The 24500-nt window shown below is 39.5% G+C and overlaps 1 protein-coding gene and 1 long non-coding RNA gene across 11 annotated transcripts in view; one reads left to right on the forward strand and one right to left on the reverse strand.

Annotated features, from left to right (window-relative positions):
- GRIA4 (glutamate ionotropic receptor AMPA type subunit 4) overlaps window positions 1-24500 on the forward strand; it is a 372192-nt gene that overhangs the window by 252766 nt on the left and 94926 nt on the right. For all 10 annotated transcript variants that reach the window (XM_027578964.2, XM_027578962.2, XM_027578960.2 and 7 more), the window contains one exon: window positions 11433-11617. In XM_027578964.2, coding sequence (XP_027434765.1) covers window positions 11433-11617 — 185 coding nt within the window. The remainder of the gene's footprint in view (window positions 1-11432; window positions 11618-24500) is intronic.
- Window positions 1100-4037, reverse strand: LOC118356075. Its single transcript, XR_004819413.1, has 4 exons — window positions 3821-4037; window positions 3070-3162; window positions 2360-2465; window positions 1100-1612 (listed from the first exon to the last, which is right to left on the reverse strand). It is a non-coding gene; the product is annotated as an uncharacterized LOC118356075 (long non-coding RNA).

The raw sequence follows: 24500 nt of genomic DNA on the forward strand, positions 1-24500 counted from the left end.
ACTTTCAAAAATAGCATATAGTGCTTACTTGATCAATAATTTATTAATTAATTCAGTGAGATTATGAGCTGTAATTACAGTGCAAACAGACACCTAGGGAAATTTAAAGAAAAAAGCCAACTCACTATGAAAGGTCAAAGAAGTCTTCTTTTATTTTTATTTTATTTTAATTCCAGTATAGTTAACATACAGTTTAACATTAGTTTCAGGTGCACGATATAGTGATTCACTTCCATACATCACCCACCCACACATCACTTCTTCATTCCCGTCACCTATTCCCCCAGCCCCCACCCACCCTCCTCCCGTCTTATAACCATCAGTGTGTTCTCTAGAGCTAAGAGTGTTTCTTGGTTTGCCTCTCTCTCTTTTCCCCACTGTTTATTTGTTTTGTTTCTTAAGTTCCGCATATGAGTGAAATCATACGGTATTTGTCTTTGGCTGACTTATTTTGCTTAGCATAATAGTCTCTAGCTCCATCCATGTTGTTGCAAATAGCAAGATTTCATTCTTTTTATGGATGAATAATGTTCCATTGTATATATACACATCTTTTTTATCCATTCATTAGTCAATGGACACTTGGGCTACTTCCATAATTTAGCTACTGTGAATAACGCTGCTATAAACATATGGGTGTGTGTATCTGGATGAGTGTTTTTGCATTTTGGGGGTAAATACCCAGTAGTGTGATTACTGGATTGTAGGATAAGTCTATTTTTAACTTTTTGAAACTCCATACTGTTTTCCAGAGTGGCTGCACCAACTTGCATTCCCACCAATGGTGTAGGAGGGTTCCCCTTTCTCCACATCCTTGCCAACATCTGTTGTTTCTTGTGTTTTCAAATTTTAGCCATTCTGACAGGTGTGAGGTGGTATCTCATTGTAGTATTGATTTTGTATTTCCCTGATGATGAGTGATGTTGAGCATCTTTTCATGTCTGTTGGCCATCTGGTTGTCTTATTTGGAGGACTCTGTTCATGTCTTCTGCCTATTTTAATTGCATTATTTGTTTTTTGGGTGTTGAGAGAGTATAATTTCTTTATATATTTTGGATACTAACCCTTGATCAGATACATCATTTGCAAACATCTCCCGTTTGGTGGGTTGCTTTTTAGTTTTATTGATTATCCTTCTCTGTACAGATTTTTTATTTTGATATCGTCCCAATGAGAGAAGTCTTCTAAAATGACCTAAAGCTAAAGCTGAGGCTTACAGTGAAATTAGAAATTGCAAGTGAGGATGAAGACTACAGGCTCTCTCAGCTCAGGGAATAGCCATTGGAACACATTAAACAAGAGAGGAAGGACCTGATTTTTTTGGCAAACTGCCAGTCCTTAGTGTGACTTGAGCAGTGTGTAGCTCAGGGAGATCTGGGTGTGGAAGAACCACCATCGCCCAGTCATTTCTGTGCTATTCCTTCATTGTTTTCATAGAACTTACCCCCTCTTGTTGTTACACTATAAATGTTTTGTGTGTTTGTTTATTGTCTGCCTTGATCCTGGAGTGTAAGCTTCACGGAGGTGGCACATTTTACTGTTTTGGTTATTCCTGTATCTGCAGATCCTGGAGCAACGGTCTGGCATACAGTAGACACTTAATAAATATTCACTGAATGAAAATGAAAGAATAAGTAGGGACATGTTTATAGAAGATCTTAAATACAGTATTTTGGGAGAAATATCAGGATTGACTTGAGATGAGGGTGGAGAAAAGTGACAAGTCTGAAAGTATCCCCTGGATTTCTGACTAAACTGACGGAGTTCTTGGCTAATGACCAAATACGCAATTCAAGAATAAGAGTTAAGGTTTTTTTTCATCTTTGAGAAGGTACGGGATGTTGAGTTATACATTATGAGTCTCCCAGAATCGTAGGGAGGAATTCCCTTGCCTACCCAGAATTCACAAGGTACATCCCTCACATGGGCAAGAGCATTCTACATTCACTCTACCATGGGGAATAAAAGTGATTTTTCTTAACAACTATGGAGCGGATTACTACACCTAATAAAATCCTACATTAATCATTTTCATTGCATAGAAGTCCAAAGTGGATGATTAAGGAATTCAAATACCCTGCCTCAGAACCATATAGTTGAAATGAAAAACACAGTTGTTGCAGTTGAAAGTAACTGAGTCAACCACTGAATCCATCATTTGTCACTTGGCATGCTGTTCAAGAAATCATTCTTTCTTTAGATGATCACCTCAGTGTCATTTCCCCACTAAAGAAATTTAATAGTGAGTAATCAAATGTATTCACTCTCAGTCACTGACATGCGTTTACAATTACTTCTTGGAATTGAGCGAGCCTCAGTGGGATATAAAAATTAGGCTAATCATATAGTGAATACTTACTTCATCCTGTGTTTGTTCCCGCTAGGAACAGAAATTGTCTCGATAATTGTATGCAAATCCTTTCACCAGAATCATCTAAAGAAAATTATGTACTGCTACTCCTTTTCTAAAGAAAAGACAAAAGTAACATTTTAAAATATCACTTTCAAATCAACCAAAATGAATGGTTTTGGCTTTGTGTATAAAAGCCAGATCCAAATTAATATTATTTACAGTACACAGTCTGGCATGTGAATGTAACAAACTGATATTTAATATGTTGTGTAACACTTCTATGTGTTCTGTTGCTAGTGATTGCTTTCATGATTAATTAATGAGATCTGTTGGACTCAGACTTCAACATAGAGTAGAATAAATTAATTGGTCTTTTAAGAACCAGCCTTCTATGTGGAACATTGGCTATCCTCAACCAATGAACCAGCTTTTCAGGGTTAGCTGAGGATTTGTTTTTATAAACCAGAAGTATTTCTGTTTTTAGCATTTAGAATAGAGTTCTTTCTAAAATGGATTTCAAACTTCCTTTAATTCTGAATTTTTTGAGGCTTATTTCAGCCTTTGTTAATGACTCAAGATGGTTGCTATAAAGATTGATAATGAAAAGTGTAGAGCAATTTCCACGGATACCCTAAGGAGTGCTGAGATGTGCAAGGCTCTGGGCTCCTACAACTCATGACCTCCCTCGGCCCTGGTTTGGGAGTTTTTGCATTTACCTGCCACATCATTTTCACATCTAAATGCATAAGTAGTTTTCAGGCTGCTCTGATTCCATTGAGTATTATTTACCATCAATTCAGAAGCCATCTCTAGAATGAAATAGAAGACATTGCTGAAATCTGAATATTTTAGACTAACAGAAATGGCAGTCCTGTATGGTTCCACCCTGATAAAATGAAAATCTCCTGGCTCTTTAATGGATGCGTACAGAATGAGGGGGAAAGGATGGAGTTTGGAGAGAAGTGAGCAACTGACATTCTCCTTTCTTCCCATTTGTCTGAGAACTACTGTAGATTGGAGGAATTACTGCATTACACCTAGATTCATTTTAGTAGCCTCCTATTTGGCTTCCCTTTCCTCCTCTGAGTCCATCATTATAAAAGCTAATATTATGAAAGCAACTTTATAATCTGTCTCTTCTCTGCTCCAAAGCCTCCCATATTTCCCTGTGGCCAGTAAAGTAAAATTTGAGTTTTTAATTATTAAAACAAATTCGAGTGGCTTTTAGTCGCCAGGCACTCTGGTAGCACAGTGAGCAACACAGAACTTGCCTCCATGCCTGAGCTTGCCCTCTAGTGGGAGCAACAGACAATACACAAGATGGATAAAACACATAGTACGTTAGGTGATGATGTTAGGGAGAAAACGCCGCAGAGAAGGGAGTGTGACATCTCGGGGCAAGAGAGTTGACGCGGCAGAGAATGAGATCGGATGCCCTCCTTGAAGAGAGGGCAGGTGGGTAAAGACCTGACGGAGGTGAAAGGCTGAACATCCCAGGCCTGCCTTGGGGAGCGCACTCCAGGGCAAAGCCGGCGGGTGGAGAACAGAGCCGGCCGAGGGCGGTTTGCTGGCGGTTTGCTGGCAGTTTGCTGGTGGTGTCTGAGAGCGAGCAAGTGGCAGATGAGGTTGGGGGCGGGGGGGGGGTGCGGCCACGTGAAGCGGCAGCAAGCGGGCTGTGAGCTCTGAGTAGGATGGTCGGCTCGCTCGCAGCCCTGCTACCACCAGTCCGAAGGGGGCGAAGGCAGAGCAGGGACACCTGTCAGGAGATGGCTACAGAGTCCAGACAAGAGGGGGTGCTGGTTTGCACGTGGGTGGTGGCTGCAGTGGTGCTGGGGAAGCACCGTCCGCTTCTCCGTGTGCTCTGAGGACCGCACTGGCAAGACTACACTGACCTACTGGCTGCGCTCCTGAGAGGAAGAGGGGCCTCCCCAACACCGCTCTGTCCTTTCTGATCTCATCTCCAGCTCTCCCTGTTCGCCAGTGCGGGGTGCAAAAGCCCCTCCTCTTGGGAACGGAGGGCCTGAGTTCACATCGCAGCTCTGCCACTTGCTGGGGTTACATTTGATGGCAATAGCGTGGCTCACCTTGATCTCTGTTCCTTCATCCACGGGGGGGGGGGGGGGGGGGGGGGGGGGCGGGGGGGGATTCAGACCTGCTTCACAGGGCTGTCCTAAGGTCCAGCCAAATTGTCAGGTGATAATAAAGCTTAGTATGCTTATGAACCCACCACTCCAGCAGACCAGTCTCTTAACTATTACAATCTACCAAGCACTCCTCCAGCTTCCCGCCGCTCTGCCCGGGGCCCCTGTGCTCATCACCATCTCTGTCCGTCGGACCCTCTCCATCCTCACCTGTCACTCTCTCTGCAGAGAAGTCCTCTCTCCGAGGGGCTCTATCCCTCCTCTCAACTCAACACTTTGCTTTCCCAAAGCGTTGCCATACGGAGTAAGTTTAACGTGCAAAATTAGGTCTTAAGTACTTTAAATGCTTAATATGAGACAAACGTTATTTGGTTGCCTGTTAATTCACAAATCTGTATTTTAATCTGCTTATAGAGATGCAGTGATTGGAGCGCTGGGTGGCTCAGTCGGTTGAGCATCTGACTCTTGATTTTGGCTCAGGTCCTGATCTCAGGGTCGTCCTGGGATCCAACCCTGTATCCGGCTCCACGCTTAGGGGGAGTCTGCTTGGGATTCTCTCCCTCTGCCTCTGTCCCTTCCTACCCTCCTAAAATGGACAAATAAATCTTAAAAAAAAAATACAATAGTTGCATTTAGTGCAAGTTCAAATTGTGAACTTTTATAGTGTGATATAAAAAACATATAATCAGAACTGTGAATTTTATATAGTGTGATATTTAAAATTGGTAAAATCTCAATTTAGGAGCAAATTAATAACCATATAGAAATCATGCCAGACATTTATTCTGAATAGGAAACTAGTCTTTAGATATTGGAGTTTAAAATTATGCAAAATTTTCAAAGAATGCCTTTCTTGCATGGAAAGAGGTGGTGGTCCACTAGAAAAAGATATTGATAAATGCTCATAGTGCTGAGGAGATAAACAATTCTGGAGGCAAACTTGCAAAGATACCCAGTTTTTTCTTAGGGACTATTCAAAATCTACCAAGATGGTCTCTAGAACAACGGCTGCCTGTAGCGAGAGAGAAAATTGGGTTTCTCAAGCCTGTGTCAATCTAGCTTACTGGTTTGGGTGACAGAGGAGGTGGCTGCCAGGCCTTTTCACCAGAAGTCACTTGACATCTGAAATCCAAGTAGAAAAGTGTGTGCTTCTTCAGGACGTCAAAAAAGATGTAACTGCCCTCTGAAAACGGGATTAAAGGACCACCGGTAGAACAGATCGACCCTCGTCCTCCACATATCCCTGAAGTTCCGTGGATCACCAAGTAGAGTCACCCTTCCCCTGTCACCTCGCCTGGATTATTTCAGTGTGGCCTCCGAACAGGTTTTCCCACTTCCTGTTACTTTCGTCCCCTGTATTTCCCACACCTCAATTGAATGGTCGCTCCACAGCACATTTGTCATTCTCTTCCTGAAGCCCTGGAGGAATAAAGACCAAATTCTGTGATATGAGAGAAAGCCTCAGTGACACGACCTTTTCCCGCTTGTCTCTGCTGCCTTTGGAGCCCTTCCCGCAGTCCACACCAAATCTGTCCGTGCTCCCCTTGTCCTTCCAAACACGAGATAAACTGAAGTGTTTGAGGTTCCCGGATGTGACCTGCCATGCTGCTTCTCACCGCCAAGCCTTGTAACATTCTGACTCCTGTCTGTGAAATTGCCTCTAATTCATTCATGCATTCAGGTAACTCTTTGCTGAGCATCCACTGAGCACCTACTGGGCAAAGAAGAACTGAGCACAGAAATAGTCCCTGCCTTCACGGAGCCTACAGTATGGTGGGGGGCAAAGATGCTAATCAGATCATCATTCAAATATATAGTTAGAAACTGAAAAAAAATGTACAGAAATCTGTAAGAGCCTGAAGAGCTAAGAGGGGAAAGTGGTCTAGTCGGGGGTAAGTAACGTTTGCAATTTGTTCTGACAGATGAAGGAAAGCAAAAGTGGAAGGAAGCAGTTTTTTTTTTTAAAGGGAACAGTAGCTTTGTGCAAAGGCACTGAGGTAGAGATGCAAGGTACCTTCTAGAACATCTGAGAAGGGCGGTGTTGCTGGAGGATAGAAAACAGACACTAATGGTCTAAAATGATACTGGAAAGAGGGAGGAGACGGACAGGATTTGAGTATGTATCAGAGAAGAGTAAGAAAGTACAGGGCACTGCAAGGCAGTCCACAGAGATTCTACCTACAAAAATCAGTCTAGTATGGAAACAAGTGATTATATAAATTCATGGGTTCAGCCATTCTTTGTACTGAAATAAAATTCTCCTGTGGCCTGGTTCTAGAAAAGCCCAAGAGAATGAAGGAAAACATGGTGTTAGGGCATGCCTGGAGGGAGGTGCTCAGGGCCTTGAACCTGTGGCAGATGGTTGAAAATACTTGCCATATGCCTGTATTCATGAGGGTTAGGCTCAGTTGCAACTAGCAGAAACATTAAAGATTTAGATTACCAGATTTACCTGTAAGACGGCATCTGAATTAAATATGCACCCTGGAGTGTCGGGTTCAGGAAACAGGAAATGTTCTTGTCAGAAAATATGAGAGGCTTTAGGGAAAATCCAGGACCCGGAATGACCATCTTTAAGGATGGATTTTCTGTTTTTACTGTTGATAGTAGACAAGGGAAAACTCAAGACATTCCATCTTGTATCAGGTTTGCGTGTCTGGCCTCAAAGTGTATCAGTTAGAAGATCTTTGTTTATTTTCACTGTGCCCTTCTTGAACTGTGCAGAGGACGAGTGCTGTAGTCCCGGCTGCCGATAATTTTAACCGTGCTACGAGGTTAGTTACTCCTTCTGTGTGCTGAGACCTTGGAGTTCAGACAGGAGCCTCTGAACACGTTATTTTGGTGCTAAGCTGCTTTGGAAAGAGTCCAAACTAAATGGTTGCTAAACGTGTTCGGCAGTTCCAGCATGGTGGCATTCAGTGAGGGAGGGTTCCAGAACCTCCTTCCTCTCTAAGACCGAGCTTAATGTGCAGCACAGAGTATACTTCCAGGTACACACAGTGTCTGGGATGCCGGGAACTGTGCCCAGACCTGAGACATCAATAGTGTTGCGGTGGGTGCCTGCATGGCCGCTCAGAAGGTTGACAGGGGGGCCTGTACTCGGCTGCTGTGTCCCTTTGCCGCTTCTCCTTTTGAAGCTCATCAACAGCCCCGCTCCACCACGGGACAGACCCAGTCCTCTCCTTTCCACACTGGTTCCTGCCACCACAACCTTGATGTTTCTCCACCCTGTGCTTCTCATGCTGGCTCCCATGACCTAGGAGTTTCTCCATCCCGTATTCATCATAATGGCGCACCCTTCATCTCATTACTTCATTATCCTGATGAGACTCCTTGATAACGTCTACACTCTCACCTCTTCCCGTCTTCTCCTCAATTTCTCAGCCGTCTGAAATATGACTTCTGTGTCCAGCACTGCATGGGGGCAGTTCCTGGGAATGCACCAGTGCACTTCTAAGTAGGAAGCACTGTGAGCGCCCTTCGGTCTTTATCCAAGTGAAGTTTTTTTAACAGCTTATGGATCACTCCCCTCTGTTTGAAATTCTATCCACTCTGACATAAATTTCTCCTGATTCTCCTCCTGCGCCTCTGTGTACAGATGGTTGAATCAAATAACTCTTGAAAGAGAGAACATCAAATAAATAAAACCCAGCTTGTGTTGCTAGCAGCCACATCTCTGGATGGTACTATTCACCCAAAATAGGTCATTCCCCATGGATGATAGAAACATCATTGCCGTTCACAGATGCAGTCATTCGGTACAGCTTACATCACTGCGATCAATTATCAGCATAATTGATAATATCATTACATGGCATAAAAACATTTCAAACAGTATTTGTATTATAACTGATACTGTTCTTTAGTAACTATGAAAAGCCTTTGATTACTTACTGTAATACAATAATGTGATTTTGTCCATGGTATGCTCTCACCACTATTCTAATACAATTATTTTGGTTGTTTATACAGTACTGTGTAATTTGTGTAATGGTTAGTTACTTTGTAAGTGACTAGATAGTTAATTCCTTGCAGAGACAAGAATCATGTCTTTATCTTGGCCAACCTTAAAGGATCTTGGATGTAGTAGGTTTTCAATAAATTATATTGAATTAAAATGTTAGGCAGCTTTTTAAAGTCGAAGCGAGACTGAAAAAATCCTGTACGGTAGTAACGTCTCCATTAGTCTTGTGATATGCACCTAACACGCAGCATTCATGGCCAACAATATCTTACAGATTTTCTAATAACTAGGAGATACAAATCATAGCTGGATGTAGAATTAGTATGACATGACTTGTGATTTTCTGGTTTATATAACAGCCAAGTTACATAACCATAGATTCAACGGCAGTAATTTCTCCAAGTCACAATATATTCCCAACTATCCTGGCAAATAAATAAGACACACACATCCGAGTAGCAATGAAGAAGACAGCATATGAAAATCAAACATAGCCTATAAAAGAATCCCAGCTTCCCACCTATAACTGCATGTGCTTTGCACCACATCAGAAGGATGCCATTTATTTCTGACTATGATTAATGGTTCTTCTTAGGCAGTCAACTTTCTTTGCCATTTGACAAAGATTGTGTCCTAAGGTTTTGTCTTACTTCAATTCTAGTGCCATTTGTAAATCTGACAAATCAGATAACGAAATGTTGAATTTGAATTATAGTTTTGTTTATGAGTGTGAATCTTGAAATAGCTCTTATGCAACTGGGAACATACATGAATTTCATCAGAAGGTTTGTGGCTGTACATTCTGTAAAGGTCCTATAGGCAGGGAAATAACAAGCTGGATGCCTGGTAGTGATGTGAAGCCTGATAGCCACATGATGCCAAAAACAAAAATAAAAATAAAAAGGAAATATATAAAGAACCACGCCAGCTGTGAACGGATCCCAGGGCACGGGATGACTACTTTGGTGTGTGTGGTCAGTATTTATCATCTTTTACAACATGCAAAAAAAAAAAAAAAAAAATTCAAACGAAATGTCTTTGAATTATTTTGGTATGACACTAAATAAAAGGAGAAAGAGAGTAAGATGTCAACTGGAATTTTTTAAAAGAACATGTTCAGAGGTATCAAAAAATGAATATAAACGAACACTGCCTCACTTCCTATCAGAGAGCAATTCTCTGTAACAGAATAAATGAGGCGTGAGCATGTACATTAAGAGAGCACTCAGACCATCCTGTTACATAGGTGTCAGACAGCAAACAGGGGCAGAGTAATGGGCTTGGGGTGGGGGCCGAGGGGAATCTAGGTAAGATCCGAAAAGATGGTTACCGGCATGTGTTACAAAAGGGAAGACTAAATAGAGCACTGGATAGACCAGAATAATTACAGGGTAATTAACATGCCCTCTGTCTTCCTCTTTGGGGAATTTTTTTTTCAGTTAGATAGAAATGAATCCTGACTGCCACAGTATTTCATTTGGCAGGATATCAGGTAATTTATATTTTAAATATGATCTCATCATCAGTTCCATCTGTTGGTATTAACCGAGCATCCGTAATGTTTGAAACTCTGACTTGTAGAAAATATACCTGAAAATCAGAATCCTTGAATTTGAGAGACTCATACCAATCAGAAACCTGAATAAATGCCCTCTTATCTTGCAAGTGCTGTGTGTTCATTTTAAGTCTTCACTTTTAATCCACCCTGTTCTACGCTCTGACTCCAGGGACCAAGGGAGGGAGAAACCACCGTCAGCTGCCATAGGATGAGCTCAAATCAGTGTTAGACCTTCTTTAAAGAGGACGAGCATATTTTTTTATGCTAAGACCCAAGTAGAAAAAAATCAGTGGCTACCAGGCTCTGATTCTAACCAGTTCTTATTTTTTGGCTATTCATAGTTTCAAAGACTTTTCCCTTCTTCTTGCATGCAATTGAAAACTGACAGCTGGAAAAAGCAAGATTTCAGGACAGTGTTGGCATGAAGTAACACTCCAGGGACTGTGTTCCTAAGTTTGCCCCAGCTTCCTTAACCCAGACACTGATCTCCCTTCCTCTCTGTGCTGGTGGATACGGAGAGATGTGGACCAGCAGCAGGGCACAGATCACCCCATTCTCTGGAAGGCTGTCTCCCGCTAATGAACACTCCCTTTTTCAGCAAGCTTGAATGAGTCTTCTCAACCTTCAGGACCCAGTGCAAGTCCTTTCTCCTCTTTCTCATGTCCCAGCCAGGCAAATTTAACCAGACCTTCCCCCCGGGCCAGCACTGGACATTGACAACAGCTAGCATCACAGTGTCTTAAACTGAACTGCATTTGTTTCTTTGAATGGCTTTCTCCTCTACTAGATCATGAGTTTGAATACCTGGTGCCTCACCTAGTAGCCATTCAATTCACCCGCAATCCACATCATCCCCCTGCTAAGAGACAAAGAGTTAAATAATGCCTTCTCCCCAAAAAGGGGGGTGAGAGTTGGGGGGAAAAATAATGCCTCCTCCATTCACAATAATGGGTCCTCAATAAATACTGTTGCATTGGTTTTTAATATCATCTTTTCCATAGCTGAACCCAAACATGTCGTTACTGCCTTGCTCAGTTGATCAGCATTAATTCTGTCCGGTGAGTAGAATTAACAAAAAGAATTTATCAAATTCTTATTGACTACAGGTAGTACTGAATTTGGTTTTCGGTTTATTTCATCAAAAAATATGTCCAAAGCAATGTAATGTTCTCTAGAAGAGGGATTGTGAGAGCTTACTCAAGGCGTGGTGTTCTTCCTTCATTCGAGCAATATTTTTTAAGGGGTGTTGCCCCAAGAAAAGAAAGCAAAAACCACTCAGATCTTTAAGTTTCTAAGCATTTATTGTATATTTGCAGCATAAAAATGTTGACATAGATTCAGTGCCTGCATAAGTTATTAAGGAGGAGGAGTGAAAGTATGTTTTTAGTAACCCTTCTGGATTTCTTTCCCCACTAGGGTACTCAATACTTCAAGCTATTATGGAAAAAGCAGGACAAAATGGCTGGCATGTCAGCGCTATATGCGTGGAAAATTTTAATGATGTCAGCTATAGGCAACTTCTAGAAGAACTCGACAGACGCCAAGAGAAGAAATTTGTAATAGACTGTGAGATAGAGAGGCTTCAAAACATATTAGAACAGGTAAGTCCTGGATTTTACATTATTATTACCATAGACCTTCTACAAAAAGTTGACTTTTGATTTACTTTTTTCCCATCAATATTTTCTCCAAGAAGTGCAGAGTTCAGGACTTTTCATTCCATGATTCATCTCCAAGACGAAATCATAATCCTTTATCACCAAACGCCATTTTGGCTCGTAGGTCTCAGTGCAGTGAGGAGCACGATTTCTCTCACATTTTAAAGGCTTACCATAGCAAGGACCTTTTGTGAATCACCAAGAGCTCTTGGCCTCCTACGTTCATAAACATTAATTTTGAAGATTAATGCCATCTAGAATCTGAGAAAGTTTTAGTATTCATGACTGTGTGCCTTTTCTAACCTTTAGAAAAATAGCTACATGAGAACTAATAACATGAAATAGTAAAGCAATGAAATAAAAGAAAGTTAAATGGCATACTGTGCATAGCATATCTTCTTCTAGATGTTTTCAGTGCATTACCACTACAGTGAAGATGGTTTTCAACTCTTTTCACAAATGAAGACTCCGTTGATAAATCTTTCAATAAATATTCGTTGATTTGATTTGAAGCAGACAGGAAAAGGTAAAATTGAGCTTTGTCATTTGTGTTAAATGATAGGAAAATATCATCAAATAATGGGTAACATTTGCCTTTCTCCTAACCCTACATCTCCTGATCAGCTTCAAGCTATATTTGGCCAAAATTGCAGTGAGTGAATGCCACCTAGTGGTTTTGGAAATGTTTGCTCCTCCTTACCTACAGTAAGCCATTCTGGCTAAGGCAATATTGTAGCATGATGTCTTGTTGGTTACTTTGCTACATATAGTTTGCATAATAATATGATTTGATTTGTAGTAGTAAACTTAGAAATTCGTAGGTTTATTTATAACAATAACTTAAGGACTCAAATAGAAAAAACAAAACCGAAATATGTTTCAGAGATTCCTCCTTCATACCGAAGGGCCCTAAACTAGATGCCTTTCGGTTTCCCTCCTCAACTGTATCAGAATTTGTAAAAGTTAAAAGTGAAAAACATGCGGTATTTCTTTTTCAAGGTCTGGTGAAGCCAATCGATACTGTAAGGAAACAATAGTATTCACTTCCTGTTAACTTTTCATAGAAGAAGAAAAAAACTTGATTGAAGAAATATATTTATATTATATTGGAAGACATTCATTATAAACCTTTATGTCACTCAAGTTTATCCCTGAGGGACACCAAAAAAATCATTAAGTTTGCAAGTATTCAAGCAGGGTATATGGAATTTTTAAGCATGTATTTATGGAATCCAAGAAAAAACTTTTGTTCTTAAGCAAGACAGTCACTTCAGCTCAAACTCTGCTCTCCCTCCCGCTCACTCCCACCCCTGTGTTGAGAGTTGAGTTGTTTGATGTGAACAACTGAAGCTTTGTAAATACCTCCTCATGAATCCCACAGAGCAGTCAATTCTGAGAACTGCCCAGATTGCCAAGTTCCTGTCAGAGGGCGAAGAAGGCTCAGAAAGACCCTCCACTCAGCACCTGTGCTTAAAAGACTGTGTCTGGAGAAGGCAATGGAATGCCTACAGCACACTGACCCATTTCAGAGGCTTAGCTAGTTTCTAAGAAGAAAATCGGCATGCCCCAGTGCTTTGGATAAACTCTAATAACAAGCCTTAAATAAAATCTTGCTTAGGGGAACAAGACAGCTTTTTTTGCCATCTCAAAAATATTGTTTCTATATTCTTAGCCTTATTGAGATATGACTAACATATAATGTTGTGTAAGTTTCATGTGACAGTATGGTAATTTGATACACTAATATACTGTGAAGTGTTTACCACAGCAGGGCTGGTGAATGAACAATTCTGTCTCTTCACATGGTTACCATTTTTGATTGGGGGGGGGAATGAGAATATTTAAGATCTGCTCTCCTAACAACTTTCAGATATATAATACGGTATTTTTAACTATGGTCACCATGCTGTACAATAGATCCCCAGAACTTAGAAAACTGAGCGTCTACCTTTTCTGTGTCTCTTCTTGCTGGATTCTAAAAGGTTTCTTTTCTCTCGTGACTGCAGAGTAATAATGAGACTTTGTCCCTTTAAAATGCCTCTCAAGTATAAACCTAATCAATTGTACAGCGTCTCCTGTGTTATGAGAACATAATATACTCTAAATTGTCCTATAAAATTTTCCGTAAGAAAAGATGTTTTCTGATCCTTAATATGATTTTTTTTTACTACTGATACTTTAATTCCTTGTAGCTCTAAGCCAAATCATTTTTAATGTTTCTTGGTTTTACTCTTGACTCATCCAAACACAAGAGCTAATCCAAACTGTGTCAAGCGTTTCTACATATACTTTAATACCCGCATATTTCTGCAGCCTCTTTAATAATTTGAGGTAACAGTGGAAAACAGTTGCAGAGAATCAACCAATGCCTTTTTTAAAAAAGTAAAATGCTAAATAATCTTGACCAGAAAAATGCTTTTGAAAAGAAGTAGCTGTCTTTCAGAAGATGGTGAAGTTAATATAATGAAGATAAGGGGATGTGTTAGTAGATTATAGAAAGGTGAGCACAACTAATACTGGCATGCTACCAATAACTACTTTGTGGGTATTTTAATTCGTATCATTTTTCAAAAACATAATGGAAATGGCTCGCACAATTTTCTCTTAAAATCTGTGAATGGACAACTGTGTTTAGAGAACCACTTCATCTTCTGCACATGTTTTCTAAATTATTTTTATGCCACAAACTAATTAGTTCTTATAAATGTATTACTGTTTATTATTTTAGCATCGTTTTTCTTTAATCCTGCCCAGAAGTTATAGGATGTATCTGAAATTTCAAATTAATTATAATTGGTTGTTTTAAGAATTCTCCATTATCTTTTTAACTTAATTATAAATATTCTAAGGCAGTAGATCTCAAACAATAGTAGGCTTAAGAATCACCTGGGGTGAGGTGTCAGCTTTGCTAAAAATGCAGGATTTTGTCCGTATCTTTAGATAGTTTGCTTGAAAAAGTCTGGCCTGGGACCCAAAACACTACCATAAGAACAAAATTGTAACTAGAAATCTGTGACAAGGACAACAACAAAACTAAGATGTTTATTAAAGCTAAAGTTCTTTCTATAAAGGGTGAGTAAATTAATGTTTCATATCTATACTTTTAAATGTGGGCTGTATTTTTTTGAGTTTCAATGGGTTTATTTTTTAATGTTTCAAGTTTTTATTTACACTGTAGTTAGTTAACATATAGTGCAGTACAGTTTCCAGAGTAGAATTTAGTGATGCATCACTTATACACAACAGCCAGGGCTCATCCCAAGTGCCCTCCCTAACGCCTGTCACCCCCCAGCCCAGCCCCTTCCTACTTCCCTCCGCAACCCTCAGTTTGTTCTCTCTAGTTAGGGGTCTGTTTTATGCGCTGCCTTCCTCTTTTTTTTCTTTCTTCTGTGTTCCTCTGTTTTGTTTCTTAAATTCCCATATGAGTGAAATCATATGGTATTTGTCTTTCTCTAACTGCCTTATCTCACTTAACATTATACTCCCTACCTCCATCCATGCTGTTGCACATGGCAAGATTTCATTCTTTTTTATGACTAATATTCCTGTGTGTGTGTGTGTGTGCGCGTGCGCCACATCTTCTTTATCCATTCATCAGTCGATGGACACTTAGGCTGAATCCATAGTTTGACTATTGTAGATAATGCTGCTGTAAACATCAGGCTGCATATATTCTTTTGAATCAACCTCTTTGTATCCTTTGGGCAAATACCCGTAGTGCAATTGCTGGGTCGTAGGGTAGCTCTATTTTTAACTTTTTGAGGACCCTCCACACTGTTTTCCAGAGTGGCTGCACCAGCTTGCATTCCCACCAGCAGTGTAAGAGGGTTCCCCTTTCTTCACATCCTCGCCAACATCTGTTGTTTCTTGTGTTGTTAGCCATTCTGACAGGTGTGAGGTGGCATCTCATTGTATTTTTGATTTGTATTTCCCTGATGATGAGTGTTGTTGAGCACTTTTTTGTCTATGAGCCATCTGTGTGTCTTCTTTGGAAAAATATCTACTCATGTCTTCTGCCCACTTCTTAACTGGATTACTTATTTTTTGGGTGTTGAGTTTGATAAGTTCTTTACAGATTTTGGATACTAACCCTTTATCAAATATGTCACATTCTGAAGGTCGCCTTTTAGTTTTGTTGATTGGTTCCTTTGCTGTGCAAAAGTTTTTTATCCTGATGAAGTGCCAATAGTTCATTTTTGCCCTTGCTTCCCTTGCCTTTGGAGACATGTCTAGTGAGAAGTTGTTGTGGCTGAGGTCACAGAGGCTGCTACCTGTGTTCTCCTCCAGGATTCTGATGGTTTCCTGTCCCACATTTAGGTCTTTCATCCATTTTGAATTTATTTTTGGTATGGTGTAAGAAATGGTCTAGTTTCATTCTTCTGCGTGTGGCTGTCCAATTTTCCCAACACCATTTGTTGAAGAGAATGCCTTTTCCATTGGATATTTTTCCTACGTTATTGAAGATTAGTTGACCATAGAGTTGAGGGTCCATTTCTGGGCTCTCGATTCTGTTCCATTGATCTATGTGTCTGTTTTTGTGCAAGTACCATACTGCCTTGATGATGACAGCTTTGTAATATAGCTTGAAGTCCAGAATCATGATGCCTCCAGTTTTGGTTTTCTTTTTTAAGATTGCTTTGGCTATTTGGGGTCTTTTGTGGCTCCATACAAATTTTAGGATTGTTTGTTCTAGCTCTGTGAGAAATGTTGATGGTATTTTGATAGGTACTGCATTGAATTTGTAGATTGCTTTGGGGAGCATAGACATTTTAACGATATTTGTTCTTCCAATCGATGAGTGTGGAATGTTTTTCTATTACTTTGTTTCTTCCTCAGTTTCTTTCATAAGTATTCCATAGTTTTCAGAGTACAGCTCTTTTACATCTTTGGTTAGGTTATTTCTAGGTACAGTTTTGGGTGTGGTTGTAAATGGGATTAATTCCTTGATTTCTTTTTCTGCTGCTACATTAATGGTGTATAGAAATGCAACAGACTTCTGAATGTTGATTTTGTATCCTGCAACTTTACCGAATTTGTGGATCAGTTCTAGCAATTTTTTTAGTCTTTTAGGTTTTCTACATAGAGTATCATGTCATCTGTGAATGGTGAAAGTTTGACTTCTTCCTTGCTGATTTGGATGCCTTTTATTTCTTTTTGTTGTCTGATTGCTGTGGTCAGGATTTCCAGTACTACATTAAATAACAGTGGTGAAAGTAGATATCCCTGTGTTGTTCCGGACCATACAGGAGAAGCTCTCAGTTTTTCCCCACTGAGGATGGTATTAGCTGTGGGTCTTTCATATATGATGTTGAGGTATTTCCCTCTGTCCCTACTTTGTTGACGGTTTTTATCAAGAAAGGATGCTGTACTTTGTCAGATGCTTTTTCTGCATCTATTGAGAGGATCATATGGTTCTTATCCTTTCTTTTATTAATGTGGTGTATCACAATGATTGATTTGTGAATATTGAACCATGCTTGAAGCTCAGGAATAAATCCCACTTGATTGTGGTGAATAATTATCTTAATGTACTGTTGGATTCGATTTGTTAGTATCTTATTGAGAATTTTTGCATCCATGTTCATCAGGGATAGTAGCCTGTAATTCTCCTCTTTTGTGGGGTCTTCGGTTTTGGAATCAAGGTAATGTTGGCCTCATAGAATGAGTTTGGAAGTTTTCCTTCCTTGGATTGCTGTTTAAAATAGTAGTAGTTAGCCATTCCAACATCTCAAAACATCAGTTTCAAAACAACTATTTGAGAATGTAGTTTAAGGTATATTGATTTTTCTATCCTAAATTACATCATAGGAAAATGTGGAAGAATTTATATAAATATTACCCACCAAGCTATTAAGGTAATAGGAATATAACAAAACTACAAAGTTAGACTTATTGTCATATTGTTTGTATGAGGCCACAATAAAACAACTTGCATTTTTGGCCTTCTAACTCCATTGGGCAATTTGGTCCATTCATCTACAGAAAATAACTCAGAAAAAAAAACTTAAAAGTACTTTTTGAATATTTGTTGAACTTGTGATCAATTATTGAAAGTGTCAATTTTTACTTTAAGATACCTCATTGGACACTAACGGTATTCATCTTACCTAGTTTTCTTCCTCTAACAACAATCAATTATTTTATAGAAGAGTTAAAAATAATATAGCTTGAATCAAAAGAATTACTTTCATATCAAAATCAGTGCTTTATAGCGGGAACCTTTTCATATATTATTTTATTTTCACATATGTCCATTAATTTTAAATCCTGAACTCGATTACTTGCAAAGAGTCCTGAGGGAACTCTAAGACCTTATCAATTGAATATTGAACTGCCAGACTGATTCATATGTTTAACCAGTAAGAAAAAGGCAACAACAGACTTGATCTTAACTGTTTTCTTAGCCTCAAAAATTATTTAAGCAAAATAGCACTTAAGGCTAATGGTTGTTCACACATTTTAGTCCACCATGAAAAAAAGCAAAAAACAAACAAAAAAACCAAGGGTCACACAGGTATATTTCTGTGTTCCTGTAGTCTATGAAACCCTTCTCTTAGAACCTCCAGCTCCTCCTCTGGAATACAGGCATTACACAGGTGGTGGGGTAGCTTGTACTCTCTTTTACCTCTTTTCTTTGCTCAATTGGCTTATAGCCCCAAAATTATAATGTTTCCAAAAGAGATGAATATTTTCACTTTTGAAGAAATGGATGAGAACTCTTCAGCTATTTATTTTTAAAAAGTAAATGGAATAATTTAATGTTTGTGATTCTACTTCTCCTTACTCTGAATAAGGGAGCATTAGACCAAGATGATCTTAGAAAATCTTGATAGCTCTAAAAGTCAATAACGCTATTTCCAGTAAAGACTTCCTGATCGTTGCATTTGATCCTGAAGGAGTATATAATTTTACACATGGGATTCACCTTGAAAGGAAGCATAGAGTAAAACCTCAGTCAAATGGCCCTTTCTGTACATTCATTCATCCTACGAATATTTATTGACTGCTCCCTTCACGTGTGGCGCCAGATGCATTTTCTGTTCTAGTTAGGAACGCCTCTCTGGCTAAGGTTTAAAACAAAAGCATTTGCTAACATCCTACTAAAATGCATTCTTTCCTTGAGAAATATGGTACATAGAAAGTGATCAAGGATCTCATAATGCCTTGGGATTTTGTTATGGGTGCGGTTCTTAACGAATACATGATGATACCAGAGGCATTCGGTAGAGAATTGGAACACGCCGTGGATGGATGTGAGCCTCACCAAGTCCATGTGGGGAGAAGATGACAAGGACTGACCTCACAGGACGGAAGAGCCGTTTAACAGAGGAACTGAGAAATTGGCTCACCGGCGTCTCAAACTGCCTCTTTATCACACACCTCAAACGTAATTGGTGCCTCTTTCAGCAATATTCCCCCGTCCACTCTATAAAAGGGAAATTCAGGTTTCCATTAGACAAAATGGGACTCTCAGATAATTGACAAAAGCTGGTGACCTTCCCATACTGTTTGCAAATTAACCAAAAAAGCCTAAAAGCCACAAGTGACCTCTCAGAGGTTTATTGCCTCACCAGAGGAAACCAGTAATCCTACCTCGGGGCACAACCAATTGGAAAGAGGGAAATTTCTCACAAACAGAAATGTGGCCATTTGCACCCAAGTGGTGAAAAGTGCACAAGACCTCAGTTAACTTAATTCTAAGTCCAAGGCTTCCTCCCTGACTGGTACCACCCAAGTGAGAAGTCCGGTGCAGACAGGATTCTTGGCAAATTGCCTAATGTATGGCAACAGATAATGTCTGTTTATCTAGAATCTGCACTTACTTGTTTTCAGATGTCTCTAACATAAGCAACTGCACTAAAGCTAGAACTCTACCCACCTCCACTTCCAAAAACATCTCTGACTTGAATAAAGCATCGAAAAGAGCCAAAGGCTTAAAGAGCCTGCCTCCGCATGCCATAAGTGGTTGAGTCATTATCTAGAGGAAAGGAACATTTTCTTTACTGGCTGATGACATAGGGTCATTTTTTTTTTCACACTAAGAACCACCCCCCCAAAAAAAAAATCCTCAAAAACAAAAGTACAAGAGCCAGAGGAGACAAAAAGAAGCACAGAGACAAGGAAGGCTAGCTTCAGTCATGAGGAGTAGTCACTCCAGAAGAGGCCTCATCACTGCAGAGAATGGCTTTGATTATTTGAATGGTCTATGGAAGGCTTAAGCAGCATGCATTCCGACAGCAGTGGAGACAGGATGGTCCTGCACTGGATTCCTAACTCATCCACTCAACACCTGTGTGCTGGCCATCATTCAAGGCACGGTGGCACTGTAAAATGATGAGCAAACGTGGCCCCTACACCAGGCATGCTTACACCCAAGCTGGGGGCTCAGAAACATGAGCAGAGTGGCCAGACAATTCCTGATGGCTTCAGAGTCAGACCTATTACAACGTGTGTCAGGAACTCAGGAAATGTGGTGACTCAGTATAATCCAGACATGCTTCACAGGGAAAGCAGACATTTACATTGAAAATGCATTGTATTTCCCTAGGAACAGCAGAGGGGTAAGGATATTCCAGACAGAAACAACTGCAAAGGCACAGAGTTCTGGAAAAGCTCAGAAGGCAGAAACTCCTTCTATGTGATAAAAATTGGCTAGGGGGCAAAGGCAGAAATTGGAGTGGAACACTAATCAAAGACTCGGGGTAGCAGGAATATGGATTCCTCCTATTATGTTTAGCTACCTATCATTGTTGCGGAAATCTTATCTCCCTCAGAGCAGGGTCTATATTTATCATTTACCAATATATCCCCAGTGATATGAAAGGGGGTCAAAAATAATTGTCGAGGGCGCCTGGGTGGCTCAGTTGGTTAAGCGACTGCCTTCGGCTCAGGTCATGATCCTGGAGTCCCGGGATCGAGTCCCGCATCGGGCTCCCTGCTCAGCGGGGAGTCTGCTTCTCCCTCTGACCCTCCCCCCCCTCATGTGCTCTCTCTCTCTCATTCTCGCTCTCTCAAATAAATAAATCTTAAAAAAAAAATAATTGTCAAATAAATGAAAGTCCGAATGAGCTTCATTTGAAGACACAGGCAGGAAGAATCTCTTTTATGTTTAAAGGGCGAGCAGCCAGCAGCACTTGAAGGTTCTGGAGGGAAGCCCTCAATTACCTGAAGCTTTCTTGTCCAGAAGACCTCACCCGCCAAAGATGGTGGGAAATCTAGGTTTTCTGGTGTTTGTTGTATTGGCTGAAAAAGTACAAGAGTTTCATTTCCATATATTAATGTAACAATGAGTGAGATGCATTGGGAAAATGGGAACACACCGGGCACTCAAAGAAATTACTACAGCAAGGAAATCGCATCAGCGATTTCCCACACTGGAGCCTTGGCAGAGCTTTTGCTGCTTTGCTTCCTTATAAAGCTGCTTTTGCATATTGAGCTCTGCTCAGTCAGGAGCTTCAACAAAGTAAGGGGAAACTTAACAGATGTGAGGTTGTGTTTAAAAGGGGGAATTTTACTTCTTTAATCTTTCTTTTTAGCTGAATTGATTTGAATGTGCAAATCCCATTATAATGCACTGGGTTTGTTGTTTTCGTAGAAAACAGAAACATCCTTACAGATCTCAGTCAGACTAGTGCAAAGGGAATTTGGTGGGAGCTAGAAAGGGGTCTCTAATGGTCTGTTAGCAACCATTACCATGGTTGCAGGAATTCCTCTTTTTTTTATAAAGTAAAAAAATATATAAATAAATAAATAAATAAAGGGAAAAGTGAAGAAAGCAAAGGATGGAAGTTTTTTGAAGAGGAAGGAAAATATGGTTGTCAGAATGCTAGTACTTTTGCCTTGGAAGAATTGTAAATTCTAGGCATTGATTGTGTTCAACTAAATTTGTTTTAGTTGATGCTCCAAGAGCACTTCTTGGAATAGTTTCCATTATTGTTGTTGACACAAACATTCAAAAACTCAGTTTCTTTTAAAAAAAGATAAAGGACAATCTGCTTGATAATTTTAGAGAAATAAGTTAGTTTTTCTAGCCTTAAATAGAAAGCAGCTGCGTAGACTTATCTACTATGGTTTAGAGAAAGGCAAGTAATATTCCTCATTAAGTAGAAAATAGAGGATAACTTCATAATTTATTTCATTAGAATTTTGCATCTACTCTTCAAATGTTTAAAAGACAGTGAAATTAACAAAAAGGAAGCAATACAGCCAACAATACCTTTGAGGACACTCTTCTGAGTCTTGTAAACATAAATATAACCGCCCTTTATAAAATCTGGAGTGTTTAAACAGTTCAGTAATAGAGTGCACTACCTGCTAATGAATGAAGTGATGCATCTTTTTAATCACTGTGATTTAGTTAGAAAGGTCCATTCTGAATCCTCATGATTGTACACAACTTCCCTAGTGATCATCTAGATTTTCTCTGAACACAACTAGTGCCAAATTTAAGATTACATTATGGAATGAAATTAAAATGGTGTCGTTTTTACAAAAAAAAAAAAAAAAAGTAAGGTCCACATGATCACTGGTAAATGGAAGACAAATCAAGATTGTACATAGTGAATTTTTATTTTTTTTAAGGTTTTTTTTTTCCCCCAGAGTCACATATATACCCAGTGATTGTTATGTTCTTCCCAGTCCAGGTTTACATTGTCTCTATACTTACCCTATGTCTTTTCCTTTACAAACACAAAATATATACTGGAAAAATATGTTTTTAATTCTATTCTTATAATTAATTTTGTGGTTATTTCAGCTGATTGTTATAATTTGAAGGTCAAATATTTTAATATGCTATAATGACATAATAATGTAAATATCTTGCAGGTAACAGAGAAACTCATCTTCTTGAGTCTGCCCACCCCATCCTACCATTTTCCTTTCTTACACATGTACACAGCGTTAACCCATTTGCTTATTTATTCAACAAACATTTATTCAATACCTACCAATTTCCAAGCACTGTATATAAAGTTACATCAATTGCAGTCCATCCCTTGAAGGAATTTCAAATGTAAAGGAAAAGCGAGGAATGCAAGCACCATGCAGAAATGTGTAATAAAGACTAAAGCACAGTGCTGAAAGATGAGTCAGAATTTCCCAGGATGAAGCGCTGGGACAGGGCATTCAAGGCAGATGGCAGTGGGAGAGCAGAGCCCTGGGATGGAGCCACATGTTTGGGGAAAGCAAATGTTTATGGTTGGAACATCAGGTGCAGGGGAAATGAGAAGATGCTCAAGGCAAACTGAAGACAGATTACAAAGAGCCCCATGGGGTCTCCTAAGTAGTTTTATATTCCTCATAACATTTCGATGCCATTGGGTATTTTAGACATGATCTGATCAATTTGTGTTTTAAGAACAATAATTCTCGTGACAATGTAGAGAATGGACTGAAAGGGGGACAGATTGCTGACTAGTAGCGTGCCAAGTGAGCATTGGTTCTTCATCGTCATTTTTCATGTCTCATGCATACCAGTATTTCACTTCGTTGATTTGACATCTGCATAACAGATATTTATTGAGGGCTTATCATAGGCCAGGCAGTGTCCTAGCACCCTGAAGTCCCTGCTCCATGGAGCCTCTATTTTAATGAGGGAGACACACAATGAACAAGTAAATGTGTAATGCCAAGTAGTGATCATGCGAAATTCTTAAAGGTATTTATTAATATCTACTTTGCCAAGCATCATGATATGTACTTAATTTAGAGATTCATAGTCACCATTACTTTTGTTAAGATTTTGAGAAGTTTAACTGATCTGACTAGGATTTTTAAAAAGGGGGAGGGGAATTTCCTTTGGCAAATTTAACAGTATTATTAGTTATGGATAATAGTCTTTGTAGGAATAAAATAGCTACGCAGTGAGCTTGCTATGCACAAACAACATACCGACACCAAGTAGGAGAATCTTGTTTATTAGGAACAGGCATATTATTCCTGCTTTGTTTCTCTTAGTTGTGACCTTTCATTTGCTTGTTTTTTAAAATAATTTCTGAGTTAGTCGCTTGAACAAATGTAAAGGGTTTACATAGAAAAGATATTATTTGTGTATGAAGATAGGGTCTCTGCTTACATCTTTGTCCTCACTCTGAATCCACTTCATAAGAACATGGTTCTGGAGCACTATGCTGTTGGAAATAGAACGAAACAAATAAGCTCAACGACCAGGAAAACATTCTTCTGAAATAAAAGTAAAGAGAGTGACTCTGGGGTCTTATGTCTTCTACATTTAACTAATCACAATTTTATCTGTTGAGTAGAATTACAAACAGGCAAATTTTAGAACTCATGACCAAAAAGTTACTAGCTGACGTTACTAAATAGCAAGGCGCCTGCCGCAAAATTATGGACAGAACATATCTTCAATACGCCTCAAGTGGTTTTAGTTGATTTATTATTGTGGGTAAAGATGATCGACACTGAAGACAAATAAGAAAATGCCACTAAAGCAACTAAAGTGTGAAATGGGTGTGAAAATTAAGGAAAGCGGTGAGTACAGAGTAAAGTTATAGGAAAGATGTCCTTAAACAACCTTTAAACCCATTCTCTAGAGGCACAAACTCTCTCTGGCTCCTGGGAGCCCAGGGTACATTAGCATATTGAAGTCTCTAAAAATTCCTATAGGAAAGCAACCTCAAACCTTATTTAACCTGGTGTTCCCTGGAAGAGTGGCCACAGAATCTCTCTCTCTGTCTGCAGTCACCTCTTTGCATTTTATTTGCTAGAAAAAAATGGGAAACTAAAATGTTTCCAAGAAAATAAAGGAAGTTTTGAATAAGAAAAATGAGGGAGGAAGGCATGTTCTGATGATATTTCAAATAAA

The sequence above is a fragment of the Zalophus californianus genome, chromosome 11, assembly GCF_009762305.2.
Source record: "Zalophus californianus isolate mZalCal1 chromosome 11, mZalCal1.pri.v2, whole genome shotgun sequence".
NCBI lineage: Eukaryota > Metazoa > Chordata > Mammalia > Carnivora > Otariidae > Zalophus > Zalophus californianus.